Here is a 20,579-nt window from a genome sequence, read left to right as displayed (position 1 = left end):
AGCTCTGCTTTTGCCTCTAAGACTTGAATGCATGTTGAAAGATTCCTCTATGTTGCCTTCATTTTGTTTATTTACCAGAGTGAACAAAAATTCAGCCTAACTTTAGTTTGATTCCCTCTCTAAACATTCTGATTATTACGCAGTTTGCCTGAAGCCTACCAATGCAAAAAGAATGAATTAACAATTAGTCTTTTTTTTAATGGCTCAGTTTAGAACATGGTATGATGTAGATCTTGTGCACACTATAAAATTTTACTGAACTGAGTTCTGATTCTTTCACACTCTGCTAGAAAAAATTGTATCTTTGGTACTCCATGAACTGTTTAAGGATAATAAAAATAACGGTGCCTCTTCTGTACATTACATACCACATCTGTCCATCTGTCTGCCTCTTCGTCCATCCATCTGTCCTTCTTGTCATTTCTTCCATATTTACTTTAATCACTTTATTTTATGCTCCATTAAAAAAAGTCTATTTAAACAACTGAAGAATAGAGTAGTAAACAGATAAATGGTTGCTTGGCCTGCTGTTGACTCTTTAAGAGACTTTTTATTCAAATCAATTGGTGAATTAATCCCTAGTCTTAACCTTCTGTTTATTTTTGATGAAGACTTTTTTTTTAAATTTGCATTTATATCCCGCCCTTCTCTGAAGACTCAGGGCGGCTTACACTATCTCAAGCAATAGTCTTCATCTATTTATATATTATATACAAAGTCAACTTATTGCCCCCAACAATCTGGGTCCTCATTTTACCTACCTTATAAAGGATGGAAGGCTGAGTCAACCTTAGGCTGACTTATTTTCATTATCTGAGTTTAGCAACAGAACTGTTTTCTCCTGAGACAAGCCTTTGGTCTACCTAACCCAAAATTATTTCCTATTACTGATAGGAAATTGTCCCAGCCTTGCCACTTGAGATCTTTTAAATGGAAACAATGAAATCTGAACCTTTTCTATATATTCAGTGAATGGAAAGTACCTTAATATTGGGATCAACCTTATTTGGAATAAGCAATAATCCCTTCCAGGATTAATTAGTTCTCTCACTTGGCGCTACTTTTACAAACATTTATGCAAGACAAGATATAAAGACAAGACAAACATTTATGCAACATATAAAAAATATTATGTATTTAATATTTTTAAACATCAGATCCCTGTAAAATTTATTTCTTCCAGTTCAGGTAATAACTTTTCGTAAATTATCTTGGCTGCTGCCACAATGTGACAACTACTTTATATAAAGATTTTGAGATTATGCTCATTTGCATATTAGTAATAAAATGTATTTGGCATTTGAAAGCAGTGTCATTTCCTATATAAAACGTATATGTGCCAAATTGTCAGATTAAACCTTGCTATGTTTATTATGGAGACTACATATTTTATGTACTCATTTTGTCACCTAAATCAACAATAATTATGCTATTAATCTTCTTAAGCATCTAACTATTTAATATAAAATGACTAGCCAGAAAAATATAGAACTGTAACATGAAGGAAAGGGTATACTTACATAATTGGCAGCCAAATCTGGATGAAGATAATCAATTCCTGCAAAAATCAACAGCCATAATAAACCATAAATACTGTATATTGAAGGAAAAAAATAGGAGAATAGCTGTGAAATCCATTTACTTTGTACATAAGCATATTGCATGTCAAACATGGGCCTTAGGGCTTCTTATATAGGCTGACAGTCTAGGTTCAGAAATATGGTGCAAATTTGAGACACAAAAATTAGATTTAATGATTAGATAGTTTAAGCTTAAAATTGGTCCTAATTTATCAAATAGAGTCTTACAAAGCCAACAGTTTTGACAAAATTAAAGATCTCAGTGAACTTAAACCGGAAATTATCACTTAGCAAAATTCATAAGCCACAATGATGTCAAAACGATAAGCCATTGTGCCATGATATTATCATACAAATGGTACAGTTATGCAATGATGGCATGACTTCTAACTAAAGTACTTAAATAATTTTATTTGCATGCTAATCTCATGATGAGATTGGTCCTCCTCCCTGGGTGTCCATGATTTAATGCCAAATTTATGATACAGATGACAATCATAACCTTAATAGTACCCTTCTCACCATTTTTCATGCTATCAGTTCTATAAAACACCAATAATTAGTTACTCTTTTTTCCTTAGGAACTTCTTTTCTATATATCTTGACTTGGCCTACAGTCATCAGGGCATTAGTTCCTGTTTCTGAAATGGATGTTGTATTCACGACAAATTTTTCCATTTCCTAAAACACTGTGAAGGGTGTAGAGGAGAAGAACTGCTACCTTTTGCCCTCATGTCATTGATGCTTTTATTAGCCAAATTACTCCAAATAAGTCAGTATTCAGATTTATTGAAAACAGTTGAACATAGATCATCAGATATTTCCTAATGCCGATCCAAATATATGTGGTCAATATGAGCTCTCAGAAATTTTTGTAGCAAGGCATAATAGCCATTTTCAAAGAAAGCTGCACTTCCTAACTGTTTTGGGAAATCCAGTGCCCATTCTAGTAGATGTTTTAGACTGTGGTTCCCATAAATCCCTTGATATTGGTTATAGTGCCTGGTATTTATAACCATTGTAAACCAAAGCACCTGGTGTACATGAGTTATCTATTCCTTCTGTAAGAATGATTCTGAATCGGATCATCCCAATTTATGCTTTAGAGAAAAACCATAGCTTTTTTTTGTTATGATAAAGAATTTAACATTTAGATGCATCAACCTTCAGCTGTAAAATATAAACTACCTTCCATTAAAAACAAATGTATTCCACTAAATGCATTTTCCTTGTGTGATTAGCAATTATGTAGTCCATTTCAAGCCACCAATAGTTAAGAGCAAACTTCCACCACCTCCTCCTCCTCCTCCTCCTCCCCCCCCTCCTCCTCTTGTTTTTAAACAAAGTCCCTGCTCTGGAAAATAAAGTAAAAGTTTTACTATCTATGTAGAATAGATGCATTGAGAGGACCTGATTGGCTAAATCTGCAAGTACACATAGTTCTTGGCCATCACACTTCACCAGCTATTTAGGCTTATGGGAAGACAGAATTATTTTCATGTATTCAGAACATGGGGCATCTCTATATGTGCAGTTTCAGCTCCCCATCTACACTCCAGCCTCATTTTAATACCTTACCAGGTATGTATGAAACTAAGATGATGGAAAGAACCAGCAACAGATAGTAGAACTATTGAAAGCAATCTTTGGTTTGAATTCACCAAAGGTTGCTTATAAATCTGAAAACAAACTAGTATAAAGGGACATTTGCAGGGTGTGATAAAAAATGCCAAAATGGCAGCTACAACAGCTTTGGGCTTTGATTGCCCTGTTATTCCCTGCAGATTGTCTGTCCTCTGCTAGAACATGTATAGAATCAAAGTTAGATCAAATTATCTGAGGTAGAAAATCCCATGAGAGATTCTTCTTGGGATTATTACAGAACTTTGCAAAGTATTCTGGATCTGAAAATCTCTACTTTGAGTTTGGAATTCTCCATTTTTAGTGCAATATTATTGTTTTGAGGATGGAAAGATCAGTTTTGATCATGAGAATATTTGAGCTCGAAAAAGAAGTGTTTGATCTTAAAACACTTCCAGTTTTAGAACATTCATAATAGAGAGCTTTGGATTGAAAAAAAAAAGGTTTTGAATTCACTTACATTTCAAAATGATCTGCACACTTTGAGATTATTATTATATAACATCATTAATGTTGCCTAATAATACTATGGTAACAATCAGTTACATGATACCTTTTCTTTACATACCAAATCATCTGCAAACTGAAGCATCCTACTAATTAAACTATCTCTGGAAATATGTATCTGTTAATTTGCACATTGTTTCATAACTGAGAAGCAGAATTTTGAATGCCTAGAATTGCAGCATGCTGACCAGAGCATGCATACAAAATCTGCTATCAATTTATTATTTGTATCAACGATGCCAATTAATATCTTCAGAATCAGCATCAAAATAGAGCTGGAAGCAATCTTGGAGGTCTTCTAGTCCAGCCCCCTGCTCAGGCAGGAGACCCTGTAACATTTCAGACAAGTGACTGTCCAGTCTCTTCTTAAAAACCTCCAGTGATGAAGCATTCACAACTTCTGAAGGCAAGCTCTTCCATTGGTTAATTGCTACCTCAGGAAGTTTCTCCTCAATTCCAGGTTGTTTCTCTCCTTGATTGGTTTTCATCCATTATTTTTTGTCCTGCTCTCTGGTGCTTTGGAAAATAAATTGACCCCCTCCTCTTTGTGGCAGCCTCTCAAATACTGAAATACTGCTATAATGTTCCCCCTAGTCCTTCTTTTCTCTAGACTAACCAAACCTAAATCACCTAAATGTTCCTCTTATGTTTTAGTCTCCAGGCTTTTATTTCAGAACATTTATGCTTTCAGATTAATTAGGCAAAGAGGCATAAGGTAAAGGTAAAGGTTCCCCTTGCACATATGTGCTACTCGTTGCTGATTCTAGGGGGCGGTGCTCATCTCCATTTCAAAGCCGAAGAGCCAGCGCTGTCCGAAGACGTCTCCGTGGTCATGTGGCCGGCATGACTCAATGCCAAAGGCGCCCGGAATGCTGTTACCTTCCCACCAAAGGTGGTCCCTATTTTTTCTACTTGCATTTTTACATGCTTTCAAAACTGCTAGGTTGGCAGAAGCTGGGACAAGTAATGGGAGCTCACCCCGTTACATGGCAGCATATTTTCCAAAGTGGCATATTTTCCATCTAAAACCATGTTAGTGGCAGTATAGAAAATCATAATCAAATATTAATATGGTCTTTTATAGCAGGCTAGAAATGTGAAGGACATAAAAAAATATTTTTGAATGGCAGTGATGGCTGGAATAAAAATTGCATCTCTGTGAACAAATGTAATCTTTGTTCCATGTAGCTAGCACAGCAAAATTTTGCAGACTTCCATGTTAAGGAACTTCCATTTCTTATTATCCCTCTTGCATGATTTTCACTATAGCAGTTCTTTAAAGAAATTTGCAAAACAAAAAAACCAATCAATAATCGCAATAGCAAGGTATGCAGAGGCCTTCACTTTTCATCAAAGTTATTTTGGAAATTAGTATATATATATATATATATATATATATATATATATATATATATATATATATATATATATATATATATATATATATATATATATATATATATATATATATATATATATATATATATATATATATATATATATATATATATATATATATATATATATATATATATATATATATATATATTTGTTTTCTGAGGTTTTCACGGGTGTTTGTATATATATATATGTAGGTCTTTGGTTGTTCGGGTTTTCTCCCGTGTAAAATTGGAAATGTCTTGGCGACATTTCGACGGAGTCTCATTCGTCATCTTCAGACTTCAGCCGTGCTTCTGGGAGCAATGTGTGATCGCAGCTGTTTCTTCCTTTTAACTGCTAGTGGGGGTTTGAACTGATTGGGTGGGAGCTTGGCTGTTCTCTGATTGGATGGAGGGTTTTTTGTGCTCTGATTGGCTGGGGGTGTGTCCTGTTTGGGTGGGGGCTTGATTGTGCTCAATTTAGTCTGTGTTGCAGGGGGATTTGAGCTGGTGAGCTGCATAGCTGTTGTTTGGCTTTGTGGTGGTGCTACATCTTCATAGTGGGTGTCAGTCTGCTGCATGTATGGATTGGAGGGGTTTGAAATGGCTAATGTTGCAGCTGCGGTCTGGCTTCTGGTCCTTGGTCGTGCTTCATGATCAGTGAACACAACATTGAAGAACACAAGAACTCAGTCAAAAAAGAGGAACCAACTTCTTCCCTGGTCCAACACTTTAAAGTCACAGGACATGATATTGACTTTAAAAAGACCAGAACTATCGCCAAAACTGAACACTTTAACAACAGAATAATCAGAGAAGCCATCGAGATAGAAAAACGCCCACACAGCATGAACAAACGAGATGATACCTCCCACCTACCAGCCATTTGGAAACCCGCCCTTATTGACAAACGAGTCCTTAACACGAGGAATGACACCAAGAGCCCTTTCTGTGGGCACGCCAGCTGTCACCCCAGCCCAACTCCACTGTGCATGTGCGTATGCCTCCCACCAGCCAGCTTGTCTTTGGGTCTCTGCCGTGCATGTGTGGGGGGGCAGGGCACAGGAGGCTTTCCAGGTTCAAAAGGGGGCACAGAGGGCCACGCGAGGCCTCCCTGTACCCCATTTTGGGCCTGGAAAGCCTCTTGCACCAACATGGAAGCCAAAACGGGGTGCGGGAGGGCCTGGGCACATATGCAGTGGGGGCGTGTTGCATGTGTGGGGACATGCATGCATGCGTGGAAATGCATGGGGGCGCTCCCATTGCATTCTGGGGATTTGGGAGTGCGCGTGTGCATTCACACGCACACGCACTTTAGGCACTCGGCACCAAAAAGGTTAAACATCACTGTTCTAAACCATCAAAACGTGATTGCACCATTGCTTAGCTATGCAGAGTTTCCAACTGTTTTTTTTCTAATTATTTCATTCTAATGTCACGCTTGTTTATTCCATTCTACTTCCATGTCAGCTGGTATTTATAGCTGTCTAAAATATACTGCCACATAATTTCTCAGATTTGCGCTTTGATGTCAGTTTTGAGAAATTGTGACATCATATGAAAGCGCAAAATTAATTGGATCTAATCTGGTGTAGGTCTGGATATTCTGATGATGAGCTAATTCCTCAACAACCTTGTGTGGATAAAAATCACAGGGACATCCAAAATAGATGGAATGAAGATTGCAGAAAAGCTGTTCCTAAGATGGTGCACATCAGTAACAATCTACAGTTAGATGATAGCAATTTGCAGTGTTTCCATTCTATGCTCGCCTTGTTCTCCACCCCCACCCCAATCCAAAAACATAAATGGGGAGATCTTGGACACAGAAACTCTCAGTTGTGTTCAGTCACTGCAAAATGTAACAAGTTCCTCTGTGGATCTAAATAAAGGAGCCAGGGAACTGTGAGTCAAGTGCAAATGGATAATGCTATCGGTAGACAAGCAGCCTCGTTTATCCAGTGGAGCATCAGTAGAGCAAGAAGAGGTCCCTGCGGATTTGTTCAAGCATAGCTTGATTTTTAGCACTGTGAGGGAAAGCTTACGATGCAGATTAAAAATCCAGCTCAGGTAAATGGAGGAAGGCATTAAAATTTCTTTCTTTCTTTTCTTTCTTTCTTTTTAGAAATACATTGGGGAAACACACAAAAAGCACACGTTCACATGGCAGTTAATTCAATGTTTACTTCTGCTAGCCCTTTCCCAAATTAGTAAACTAATGTGCTTTAACAAAATGTTTTACTCTAAGCTGGATTTAAGAAATTCTCATTATACACAGACTGTATCGAAAGGGAACTTCGTCTGGATGATGATTTGTTATTAAAAATGATGACTGAATGTCTTCTAAGGTTTTTAATTAACATTCCAAAATGTTGAAGGGAGTGAATAATGGAGTGAGTTTTAATGTTGCATTCCTTTGTTACAATAAAGGGTGAAATTTACAAGAGAGCCACAATGTTTTAGTTTTCACTTACCATCATCCATAATTCCTATTGTTACTCCTTTTCCTGTGTAGCCCAGCTCCCAAGCTTCAGCCACATTTAAATCAAGGCCAGGAGTCCCATCTGCTTGCCCAGTGTTGATCTAATGCATCACATTTCAAACAAAAAGCATAAGAGACTAATTTGCTTGGCACAAAGCAGAATGTTTACGTCCACTGAGATTCCTTCTGATTCATCTGCCACAAATGGCCTTCATTTCCTTGGAAATGCAGCCCAAAAAGAGGCACAAATCCATAAATACTAACATAAAATGTGGATCTCATTTAAGTCGCAATGCAAGAGGCATAATAGATTTCATTGTTTGATGGATGCCACTGCTGTAGTGGGGGGCTATTTGAAATGCAGTTTGAATGGCACAACTCAACAACTGATCGTATGAAGTATGGGGAAGTGGCAGGGTATCAGTTCTGAGCATCTGGAGTGCTTCTTGCCCTGGAACATCTGGTGGATGAGGAGAATGAGACAATAATAAAAAACACTCTTTAAAGCTAGCTTGGAACCCAGATACTTTTTATTCTGAGAAGGAAAATGCAATATTCATTCTTGTTTTGTCATAAAGTCGGATTATGCTGCTGAGAATTTTATGTCTCATCAGACACAAAAACGCATTTGCTATCCAGATAGCCATGTCTTAAAATGTGGCAATTCAGCTGATCTCTCACTCAAAACAATTTAAATTTCAAATTAAATAAGTGTTTGTTATAACTCCACAGGACATTTTCCAACCAACTCATTCATTCAATGTCAAATTAATACATAAAAAAGAAGCAGCATAGCAGTCTGCATTAAAATAATCATGAAAGCCAGACCTGATGTACAAAACTCTAGAGAGTAGTAAAATCAAGGGCAAATAGAGAATAATGATTTTAAATACCATTGTGCCATAACCCAGGATCAAAAACCCACCAGCCACAGATGCTCTAAGATACATGAAGACCTGACCTTGCTCTTCAGAATTGGATTTCTATCTTAGATCTATTGTGTCACACAGGAATGTTGCTGCTGCATTGTGACTTGGAAGACTACTATTTAGCCTCTTTGAATTAGCAGGAAAGATTGAGGAACATTCCTTAATATTTTCCTCACTGTTCTTATTGTTTACTTTCTCATACATCTACTAAGAAGAAACTGTTATAAAAACCAGACTCCAGATGGGCAGTAAAAGAAAAATTTATCTATAGCCTTCAAAAGACAAAGCTTTCAAAAGACTTTCCTGGCCTAAATATAAAACCATGTCTTTATTTTTGTTCACCATCTAGAGTTCCTTCTGGTAGATGGGCAGCCGTATGTATTTGATAAATAAACACAAACAAATGGAATCAATTCAATCTGTAATTACATAGTTGCTAGCTTCAAACAGATATGTGGAACTGGCCATGGTCCTGAATTACTATATCTAGTCTTGTCCAATTGCTGCTATGGGTCTTGCTTCATAGCCTGAGGCCTTATTTACAATGGGCATCAAAATTCTCCTGGAACAGGACAACTGATTTATTATAAGGATAAAAAAAATGTGCTTTCAAGGAAATTTGTGATTTAGGGATAATCTATATATTAATTATCCCAACAAAGTAACCATTGTTCTCATATGGATATCTAGTGATATTTAGATACAGAAATCGTTTATGTGCAAGCGAGAAACTTAACCTTCTTAAAAAGCTAGTTTAAAAGGTGGCATATTCACTCAGTGGAGTCAGTTATCACCAGGACTGGTGTAAGACAGTTACAGTTAACGTAGCTATAATTGGGTCAGTAAAAAATGTGGCAGGCAGAAGAAGGTTATGGAAAAATAATCTGAGTCCACAAAAGCAAAGAGCTACCTGTGTCTGTCAATCTGCCCTCAAATCACACCATTGTTTGTCCCTGAGCAATAGGGTTTTTGAGCAGGGAGATCTACTTACAGGCTAGCACACTTCCACGTTAGCCAGTATTTAGATTGAATTGATAAATTTTACATGGAGCTCAATCTATCTCTTATCCAGCGCAGTACAAGTTAGCCATGGCTGGCTGCCATGGTTTTCAAATGGCCAGATCACTTGAAATTTTATGCAGCTCTGTATCAGCCAAATGTTATATTGGACCAGTGAGATAATTGGCCCACATTGGCCCAAAGATGGTAATTCTCCTAAACAGACTATGACTGAATTATGAATAGTGTTCATCATGTCAGTTCAAAGGTATATTTCTTATATTGCATACAATTTCTTCATCCTGGTCCTCTCACTTTAATCTCTTTTTTTCAGGGACCCATCTGCAGTATTAATCTAGTAGCTCCATGTTGGACAGGGAAGGAAGGGGAGGGGAAGGGAAGGGAACTCTCAATCCCAGTTGCAGTGTGCCAATTAAAATTTGATGAAGAAATCCATCTAACTTATCCATACCAACTTTCTTGATTTAAAATTTTCCAAGGCAATACAGGGGGCTTTAAAAGAGCCCCCTGTATTTAAATTTGACAAAAACAATTAAATTATATTTCAGAATCATTCCATTGTTTTATTCCAGGTTCTATCTGAGGGGCTTATATTAGGCAATGCATTCTCCTGCTGTGAAGAAGGAAAGGGTTAGTCTGCTTACCAAGTACCACTGTTTTGTAAATAAAGGATCATCCATGTTGATGACAATTTCATTGATGTTTCTGTATCCTCTCTTCTTCCTCCCAAAACCTTCCTGCTGCACAACTTTCTTTACCTGCAAAAGTCAATTGTGTACTCCATTGGAACTTGTAAAAGAACATAAGCATTTTGGTTTACCTTATTTTACAGTTAGAATTGCAGGAGCAAACATCCTAAAGAAGATGTAATTTTAATTTTAGTACATAATATGGCCCTATTCAAATGAACTCAAGAAGGCACAAAGAGAAGGTTAAATGCTGGGTTCAGAGATATCATATGCTCCCTTTCCCTCTCCCTGAATTATTTTACTCTCGTACTAAAATTCAGCAGAATTCATGGTAGCTTGTGGCTTTTTTCTTATTATATACATTAAACTTAATAACTTGTTCAGGGTGGGGAATTTATTTATCTAATTTGTATAGCTACCCATTTCACAAAAACTGACTCTGGGAGGCATACCACAATCTGGACAGAATATGGATTATTTTGGAGATTAAATATTTCTATTGGCTCCACCAACTTTTCCCCTCTCAGTTTTGTGTCACAGACAATCTGATTTTACATCGCAAGCAAGCCAGGGCTACCACATGACTTTTGGCCAAAGTTGTTTATATTTCCCAGAAATAGAGCACCAAATTATCTTGTATGCAAATATTCTCATGGTTGCCTTTGAAGATAACTGAAAGAAATAACATTCAGATATGATTTGCAGTTTTTCCTTACCAATTGTACCTATTTTCCCTTTCTTTTCCTTAAATATCTAAATACACAACAGTAAACTGAAAAGCATCACTCTGTTCTGAATGCAATCTGTAATTGTCAAAATAAATACCAGAATTCTCAATGAGCCATTTTTGGTTCATCTGTGCCTGACAAAATTGCCAGAGGAATGAACTTTTAATAATAGGTTTTATCAAAATAGAAAATTCATATCGGGAAACAAAACATATTAATATTATATCATGTATTCTGTCCAAAATGAGGCAATTTTATCAACCAATGAATGGGACGTAGCTTGATGATTGATTTGTGCTACTGATACTTGTTAGACTGGTTTAATTAACTCACATATAAATTCATACACCCAAGAATTCTAGAAACTGTATATGTCGATAGTAAGTCCCACTCAAAACTATGGGATGATATCTAATGGAATCAATAAACTACTTATATTTAGTAGGTTCACGGCTCCTTCCAATAAAATCCTTCCTAAGCTTCTTGGCATTAAAAAAAAAAAACTTGCTATATATCACGGAAAACTGATTGAGGAAAATGAATGGTATAGTCAAGGAGCTATGGCTATATTAATAACACATGTTTAGGCTTTGTTTGGATTGTAACTATCATTTTGGGAATCTCATACTGAGTAATTATGAAAGTTATGAAATAAGTTCAGAGAATCTGATTATATTTCCTCCTAGTTCTTGTGTAATATTTCTTCAAAAAAAAATTGAAATTATACAAGTTATTAAAAATCCTACGAGAGAAGAGGAGCTGAAATCTAATTAGTTCAAAATTAAGGAATCACATTTTACTGCTAAGTACGTAGTTATTTTTAGCTAGTTCTCCTGAGTGTTGACCAATACACTATCCAGTACAGCATGCTTTCATAGTCACCAAAATGTAAAAAGGGCTGGTTAAGAAATCTTTAGGAAAAAGAACCACAGAACAATAACGAACAGCATAATTCTAAGACCCAAAGGCATTAGAAGTCCTTGTCCATACTTATTTCTATAGGCACTTGTGGTCCCATTTTTCCCCCTGTTATTTATGCTCAAGCTACAGTTGGACTGCCAGCAGCTTTCCTCTGAGTTCAGTTCAAATACAGTCAAAGAATGGTGGGAATTTTGAGCAGGAAGAACAGTGGCAATGGCTGAAGCTTTCAAGTACAAATGTGAACAATTCAACTGCTAGAACTTACTGGTTCAGGAACCAGATTCAATGACACAGATAATGTGAATGTGGGATGTACAGAGAAAATGAAATACAAAGCTTTGTTTTTGTTCTCATATATAGGGATATCTAATTATGAAATCTACAGAGCTACAACTAGGGAGAGCAGATAGCATAACAAATGCCTTCTAAAGCTTATAATTGAACAATAGAATACTACCATTACTGAGATAGAAGGATTCAGAAAAGGATTAAAGAGTTATCAGTAAAAATTTCATGATGAGAATGAGAAAGATACAGAGGAAATGAAAATGTAACCGCTGGAAACGAGCCAATTGTGAATGGTTTTAAAACCAAGCTATAGCATCTTACAAAGAGTGAGCAATATGCGATGAGGCTGACACACATCAGCCATCACTTGGTGTCCTAAAATATGAGCTCACTTACTTTGCTAGCCAGTCCTAAAATGCAACACTGTAGGTATTAGACAAAGAGGCAGTATTGTACAGTGTGCAGCACAATTTGGTTAGGAAACCTTGGGCTGATGTGAGTTAGGGTATGTTTTTCAATGCAAGAATCTCCACAATATAGCATGGGCAAATATATCCAGTATGATTTATAATAATAATAATAATAATAATAATAATAATAATAATAATAATAATAATAATAATAATAATAATAATAATAATAATAATAATAATAATAATAATAATAATTTAATTTGTATACCGCCCTTCTCCCGAAGGACTCAGGGCGGTGAACAGGCAGATAAAATACAAATACATACAATAATTAAAAACATCCCTTAAAAAACTAATTTAAATGCCCAAATGTTAAAAAACATACTCCCCCATAAAATCACAAAATTTTAAAAACCCATCCAATAAAGATAAAAATCAGGCTAGTCCAGCCATACGAAATAAATAAGTTTTAAGTTCGCGGCGAAAGGTCCTAAGGTCAGGTAATTGTCGAAGTCCGAGGGGAAGTCCGTCCCCCAGGGTCGGAGCCCCCACAGAGAAGGCCCTCCCCCTGGGGGCCGCCAGTCGACACTGTTTGGCTGACGGCACCCTGAGGAGTCCCTCTCTGTGGGAACGTACCGGACGATGGGAGATAGAGGCCAGCAGTAGATGGTCCCGTAGATAGCCCGGTCCTAAGCCATGGAGCACTTTAAAGGTGGTAACCAATACCTTGAAGCGCACCCGGAAAACAACAGGTAGCCAGTGCAGTCTGCGCAGGATAGGTGTTATATGGGAGCTCCGAGCCGCTCCCTCAATAACCCGCGCAGCCGCGTTCTGAACTAGCTGAAGTCTCCGGGTGCTCTTCAAGGGGAGCCCCATGTAGAGAGCATTGCAGTAGTCCAGGTGAGAGGTAACGAGAGCATGAGTGACTGTGCATAAGGCATCCCGGTCCAGGAAGGGACGCAACTGGCGGATCAGGCGAACCTGATAAAATGCTCTCCTGGAGACGGTCGCCAAATGGTCTTCAAAGGACAACCGACCATCCAGGAGCACGCCCAAGTTGCGTACCTTCTCCATCGGGGCCAATGATTCACCCCCGACAGACAGCCGCATCTGCAGCTGACTGTACCGAGGTGCCGGCATCCACAGCCACTCCGTCTTGGAGGGATTAAGTTTGAGCCTGTTCCTCCCCATCCAGACCCGTACGGCTTCCAGACACCGGGACAGCACTTCGACAGCTTCACTGGGGTGGCCCGGGGTGGAAAAGTACAGCTGGGTATCATCAGCGTACAGTTGGTATCTCACCCCAAAGCCACTGATGATCTCACCCAGCGGCTTCATATAGATGTTGAACAGGAGGGGTGAGAGAATCGACCCCTGTGCCACCCCACACATGAGGCACCTTGGAGTCGATCTCTGCCCCCCTGTCAACACCGTCTGCGTCCGGTCAGAGAGGTAGGAGGAGAACCACCTATAAACGGTGTCTCCCACTCCCAACCCCTCCAACTGGCGCAGCAGGATACCATGGTCGATGGTATCAAAAGCCGCTGAGAGGTCTAATAGGACCAGGGCCGAGGAGTAACCCCTATCCCTGGCCCTCCAGAGATCATCCACCAGTGCGACCAAAGCTGTCTCCGTACTGTATCCGGGCCGGAAGCCGGACTGGAACGGGTCTAGATAGACAGCTTCATCCAGGTACTGGGGTAGCTGACATGCCACCACACTCTCTACAACCTTCGCCGTGAAGTGAAGATTGGAGACTGGCCGGTAGTTCCCTAAAACAGCTGGGTCCAGGGAAGGCTTCTTGAGGAGGGGTCTCACCACCGCCTCTTTCAAGGCAGCAGGAAAGACCCCCTCCCGCAGAGAAGCATTTGTAATCCCCTGGAGCCAGCCTCGTGTCACCTCCTGAGTAGCCAGTACTAACCAGGAGGGGCACGGATCCAGTAAACATGTGGTGGCGTTCAGCCTACCCAGCAACCTGTCCATGTCCTCGGGAGTCACAGGATCAAAGTCATCCCAAACCACCTCAACAAGACGGGCCTCAGAACCCTCGCCTGGATCTACCCAATTTTGATCCAATCCGTCCCGAAGCTGAACGATTTTGTCGTATAGATAACCGTTAAACTCCTCGGCACGCCCTTGTAGGGGGTCCTCCCGCCCCTCCTGTTGAAGGAGCGAGCGGGTCATCCGAAACAGGGCGGCCGGGCGGTTATCTGCCGACGCAATGAGGGAGGAAACGTAGGAACGCTTCGCAACCCTCATTGCCACTAGGTAGGTCCTACTATAGGACCTAACTAGTGTCCGGTCAGCCTCAGAGCGGCTGGATCTCCAGGCACTCTCTAGGCGTCTTCTCCGGCGCTTCATCTCTCTCTTATGAGTGTCAATAAGGTATAATGGTTAAAGACACTGGGCTAGAAATTAGGATATTTCAAGTTTTAGTCTCACCTTAGACAAAACAACCTAACTAGATAACTTTGGGCCAGTTCCTCTCTCTCAACGTTAGAAAGAAGGGAATGGGACTTCCAAAAATATTGCCAAGGATTTTGGGTTTGTCACATATTGACAGTATATCGACTAGTTTGACCAGCAGTCAAAATGATTCGAAGGCAAAAACAAAACAAAACTTCTATCTAATATAATTTCATTTATTTTCCTATTTTTAAAAAATGTTTTATCTCATTGTCCTCATTCATTTAGTAGTATTTTCAATATTCAGAGGAAAACTTTCTCTAATTAATACATTTTTGGAAAGTATTTCTCATCATCTCCAATGTAATCAGTTTCCTACCTGCTTACTCAAAGGTTTTAAAAACATGCAGTTGTTAATGAATTAAAACAAAACAAAATTCTTGTGATCCTTTCCAACTTCGACTGTATTATTAGTAACTTCTCACAGTGTGCATTTGAGCATATCAGATTATAGGTAATCTGGAAAAATCTATACAAGGAAATCTAGAAAAAACAAGTCTTAAACTAAGAAGACATCAAAAGGTTCACCTCACTTGTTTTCTTTCTTTCTTTCTTTAGAACTCTTCTTTCATTCTTACAATACATGAAATATTGTAAAAAGTCATTTAGGGATACGTCAATCAAAAATATTCTTCATGGGAATTCCATGTCAGAGTGAAACCTACAGATGACTCTATACTTGCCCAATCTAATACAAAGTTTAAGATAAATGATAACCCAACAACTAAACGTATAGACATCTATGCAACCTGACACATTAAACAATAGTTTTATTTTTCATAAATAAAAATGTGAACAAAAAACTTTTTTTTTCAATTGGAAAGAGATCATTCAATTGAAAATATTTTATGAAATAGTTTCTGTAGTTCCTTATTTGATTTGAAATACAGTAATCAGTATCTGCATTCTGGAGCAGTTGAACATGTTTCTGAGGAGTTAATATTCAGAAATCTTAGAGATAAATACTTAGAGAGAAATTATTGTATTGTATTATTAACTCTGTACTAAAAAGGTCAGAGGTCACTTTTGCTATATGTTTGTTTGATGCATTTTTGTCATTTATTTCCCAGTCGTTCATTAATGTTAATTTATATTTTAATGTTTGTTTTTGTAATTTAATAAAGTTTTTTTTAAGGAATTGATGGCTGTGCATTGCTAGTAATTTCCTTAGTAGCACTTATACAAAGCCCCTGAATCATTTTTCCAATTGGACAGATATATCTCTGATCGTTTTCACTTTAATCTTGAATAAATGGTAGAGCTGTAGCCAGGGGTGGTATTCAGCAGGTTCTGACCAGTTCTGGAGAACTGGTAGCATAAATTTTGAGTAGTTTGGAGAACTGGTAAATATCACCTCTAACTAGCCCCGCCCCCATCTATTCTCTGTCTCCCGAGTCTCAACTGATTGGGTGGAAATGGGGATTTTGCAGTAACCTTCCCCTGGAGTGGGGAGGGAATGGGGATTTTACAGTATCCTTTCCCTGTCACACCCACCAAGCCTCGCCCACAGAACCAGTAGTGAAAAAAAGTGAATCCCACCACTGGCTATAGCCATGATATGTGGGAATATCTCATCACCCATTGTATTTACCTCCAGCTTTAGGAAATTCACCAAGGGGTATGGTTATGTTTGGCTTTAAAATACATATTGTTGTGATGCTGAAAGAAGGCTTTTTGTTAGTCTGAGAGCTTTTTTAATAGCCCAGGACAAATGGTTAATGTTTCATCATAGAGGAATAACGGCAGGAGAATATCACCTTATATCTACAAATCTTTTCTTCCCCTTCTTTTCAGACTTAAAAGGTGGAAACATTAGTAGCTTTGGAACGCAGCTGTGAATTATGTTTTATCCATTTTATCAGAAGGAAGCAAGAAATGTGGATTTACTGAAGTATCCTTAATAGAATAACAGAATACAGAGTTGAAAGGGGCCTTGGAGGTCTTCTAATCCAGGGGTCTCCAACCTTGGCAACTTTAAGACTTGCGGACTTCAACTCCCAGAATTCCTCAGCCAGCAAAGCTAGTTGAGGAACTCTGGGAGTTGAAGCCCACAAGTCTTCAAGTTGCCAAGGTTGGAGGCCCCTGTTCTAATCCAATCTTCTGTTCAAGCAGGAAACCCATAATATCTCAGACAAATGGTTGTCCAATCTCTTCATAAAAATCTCCAGTGCTGGAGCACCCACAACTTTTTGCTGCATGTCTCTCTTTAGGGATATTACTAAAGGGTTGACTGGAATGTGTTTTTGCTGCTTCACTAGGTTCAGGGGTGAAATCCCGCAAGTTCTAACAGGTTTTGGAGAACAGGTAGCGGAAATTTTGAGTAGTTCGGAGAACCGGCAAATACCACCTCTGGCTGGCCCCAGGAGTGGGGAAGGAATGGGGATTTTGCAGTATCCTTCCCCCGGGGTGAAGAGGGAATGGAGATTTTGCAGTATCCTTCCCCTGTAACACCCACTAACCCACACCATGTCCACCAAGCTATGCCCACAGAACTGTTAGTAAAAAAAATTGATTTCACCATTGACTAGGTCCTATGGGAACTTTATGCAACAAAGTTTGTAACAAGCCACAATGATGTCAAAACAGGTGCACCATAATATCATTGCACAAAAAAACTCAATTTTGCAATAATGTCATGGTATCTCATGCAAGTATATAAGTTGCAATATTTGCATGATGATGTCATGATCTTCGTGTGGTTATACTTTCCTTTGCCACACTCAGCAGATACCCAAGGCACTGAGGTCAATGTTTTGTCTAAAAGAAGCTAAGCTATGAAACATTATTCCAAGGATATCAAACGAGTGATGACAATAAAGAGACATACTATTAAATTCCAATATGAATTTAGTAGGGGTCATCAGATCTGCCCAAGAAAGGATAATAGTTTCCCCAAAGCTTAGTACTCAACCCAGCTTCTGCTATCCTGTTTCCTCGAAAATAAGACCCAACCGGAAAATAAGTCCTAGCATGATTTTTCAGGATGCTCGTAACATAAGCCCTACCCCCAAAATAAGTCCCAGTTAAGATTGTCAACCTTATGGTTGCATTTAGTACCATATTTTCCCCAAAATAAGACCTAACCAGAAAATAAGCCCTAATGTGTCTTTTGGAGCAAAAATTAATATAAGACCCAGTCTTGTTTTCGGGGAAACATGGTATTAAACAACTGAAGCAAAATATCTCAAATGATGAAGAATCATTTTAAACAATCTTTTGCAGGAGGGCCAGATATATGCAGATACAAAATGCATGAACATGTGTTTTGTTCTTATTCACCTTCATCTGCATCCTGTATTCACTGGGTGTCACTAGCTCTTTTTAACCAGGCTCAGATATTTCACGCATGGAGGAATAAATGGAATTTAGCTTGTTTTAAGACTATGTATCCATGTGAGCACAGTTTGGAATATTTATAAATGAGATGAGAATTAATAATCAATTCAAGGGAAAAGTATATCCAATTTTACAGCTACAAGCCTAACATCATGTAAACGCAGGGGGGAAAATTATATGTAAAACAAGCAACAAAATAACTACCGCTATTGAAGATCATTGTTTACTTAGTCACAGTGGGAACCTTCCTTTTCAAATCATTTTTGAACAGTGTATTTCAATGTTGTTTCACTTTTCTTCTTTGAGGTGAAATTAAATAATAGTAAGATATAATCTTACAAGCACTAGATGAGAGCTGAACCAGGTTAAACCAATGGTGGTGAAGTTGAGGGAGGGAGTGTTACCCTTTTGGCTTGCATTTTCCCCTGGATGAACACCTCTCCTGTGCTTGTATAAAACAGTTATTTATCCTCATCAAATCTGTATTTCTAAACAAGTCTAACAGTAGGAAATGTATTACAGGAGCAGTCTACAACTATTTGGATTTGTGGACTGGTGGGGTGGGGGAGGGGGTGGTTCCATGCGAGCGCATCTCCATTTGTGCAAGTGGCACATGCTTCCATGGCCCAGTTCTGAGTTGGCCACAGCCTGGTAGTGGCTCATGGCCCAGGGTTGGGAACCCCTGTATTACAGTATTTCTACAAAATAATGTAGAAATTTAATGCTCTAACTATACACAGACATACTAAAGTGTCTTATATCAGCTAACCTGGAGGATGGACCCATGGTATACTATAAGGCAACTCAAAAAGCAATCACTTGAATAATTCTGTCAAGAATCAAAGATAGTTTGGTGATAAGTCATCATAAGTGCTTCACCAAATGAATCCCTTTGAATGCACTGTTGTTACTCTGGAGGTGGGGAAATGCAATGTCCTAGGTTGTAGCAGTAAAAAGATAATTTCAATTTCAAGCAATGAGATATATCAATTTCGGGCAATGTGGTAGATATGCTAACAACAGTTTTTCCTCAACGATACATCTTTTTAAAAATTTTGTTTTGCTATTTTACTTAATGATTTTAGCATAAGAAATTCTAGTTTTATGGCTAGCTTTGTGCCAATTTATTTTAAATGTCAACTTTCTCTGATGAGGATTTAGTGAGATTATTAACTCCAGCGGTGAAATGCACTTACCTTTGCTACCAGTTCGGGAGTGTGAGCGTGCGTACCTCTTCTGCGCATGCACAGAGCCTTCAAAAATGGGCACAGAGTGTCAAAAATGAGACATAATGACATCCCTGTGGGTGGGCAGAGCCTCCCGCTGCCAGCACTACTGATTCACGGGAGCTGGATAGATCCGGCCGGATTTCATTGCTGGTTAACTCCTTTTAATTCCTTAATTATAACATCTTTAAAAGGAGAAAAATGTAGACTATATTTGAAATAATGTTATAATATTTTTTCCTCACAGTGGTACATTTAACTCAATACAGAGTTGAGGAACCTATGATTCTTCACATATTAGAAATAACAGCCACCAGTTTTCTGACTAAAGGTTCAGAATCTGTAAGAAAATAGATTTGATAAGCAAAAAAAATCCATATGCAAATCTTTTAATACAGGTGCCCAAGGTTCATGTTTGTTCAATAAACATTTTGCAAATGAATATTTTCCAGATCCATCCTTTATATTTTTAGACTCATACCCGAAACATTATTAAACTAAAACTATAGAATATAGTATTCCTTTCTCTTATGTAAGTAATAAACCTCTGTGTTTATAATCCTCTAATCTAGCCTGCTAATAGTGGCATCCCTCTGCCCATATTTAGAACTTCTATCCTTGCATGACTAAATTACTAGCATGTTTCTCATTGGTTCTTCATTAGAGGAAAAAGTCCACATACCATAGTTCTAAAGATGGCCTTGTGATTGGAAAACATCAACAGGAAAAATGACCCTTGGGTACTGAGTTTTAATATACTTCTACTTAAGCATAGTGCATAAAATAACAGGATGCTAATAAACCAGCAAGACAGCTGGGCAGAACAAATTAACAAATTCATCAATTGGGTACATGACTATTCCCAAAGGAAGAAGGGAAAAAGGGTCATAATATTGTATATTGCAAACATGCTGTGCATTCCAATGGAAGGCTAATTTTTTTTTTAATTTTTGCATTTTAATAGAACCTAGTTA

The 20,579-nt window shown here is 38.3% G+C and overlaps 1 protein-coding gene across 2 annotated transcripts in view; it reads right to left on the bottom strand.

Annotated features, from left to right (window-relative positions):
- PCSK2 (proprotein convertase subtilisin/kexin type 2) overlaps positions 1-20,579 on the bottom strand; it is a 137,561-nt gene that overhangs the window by 68,690 nt on the left and 48,292 nt on the right. For both annotated transcript variants that reach the window (XM_058181983.1, XM_058181991.1), the window contains exons 3-5: positions 10,183-10,296; positions 7,582-7,690; positions 1,521-1,558 (exon numbers count right to left, since the gene is read on the bottom strand). In XM_058181983.1, the coding sequence (XP_058037966.1) occupies positions 1,521-1,558; positions 7,582-7,690; positions 10,183-10,296 (261 nt within the window). The remainder of the gene's footprint in view (positions 1-1,520; positions 1,559-7,581; positions 7,691-10,182; positions 10,297-20,579) is intronic.

This window comes from Ahaetulla prasina, chromosome 1, assembly GCF_028640845.1.
Source record: "Ahaetulla prasina isolate Xishuangbanna chromosome 1, ASM2864084v1, whole genome shotgun sequence".
Taxonomy (NCBI): domain Eukaryota; kingdom Metazoa; phylum Chordata; class Lepidosauria; order Squamata; family Colubridae; genus Ahaetulla; species Ahaetulla prasina.
This window is presented reverse-complemented; position numbering and strand designations above follow the sequence as displayed.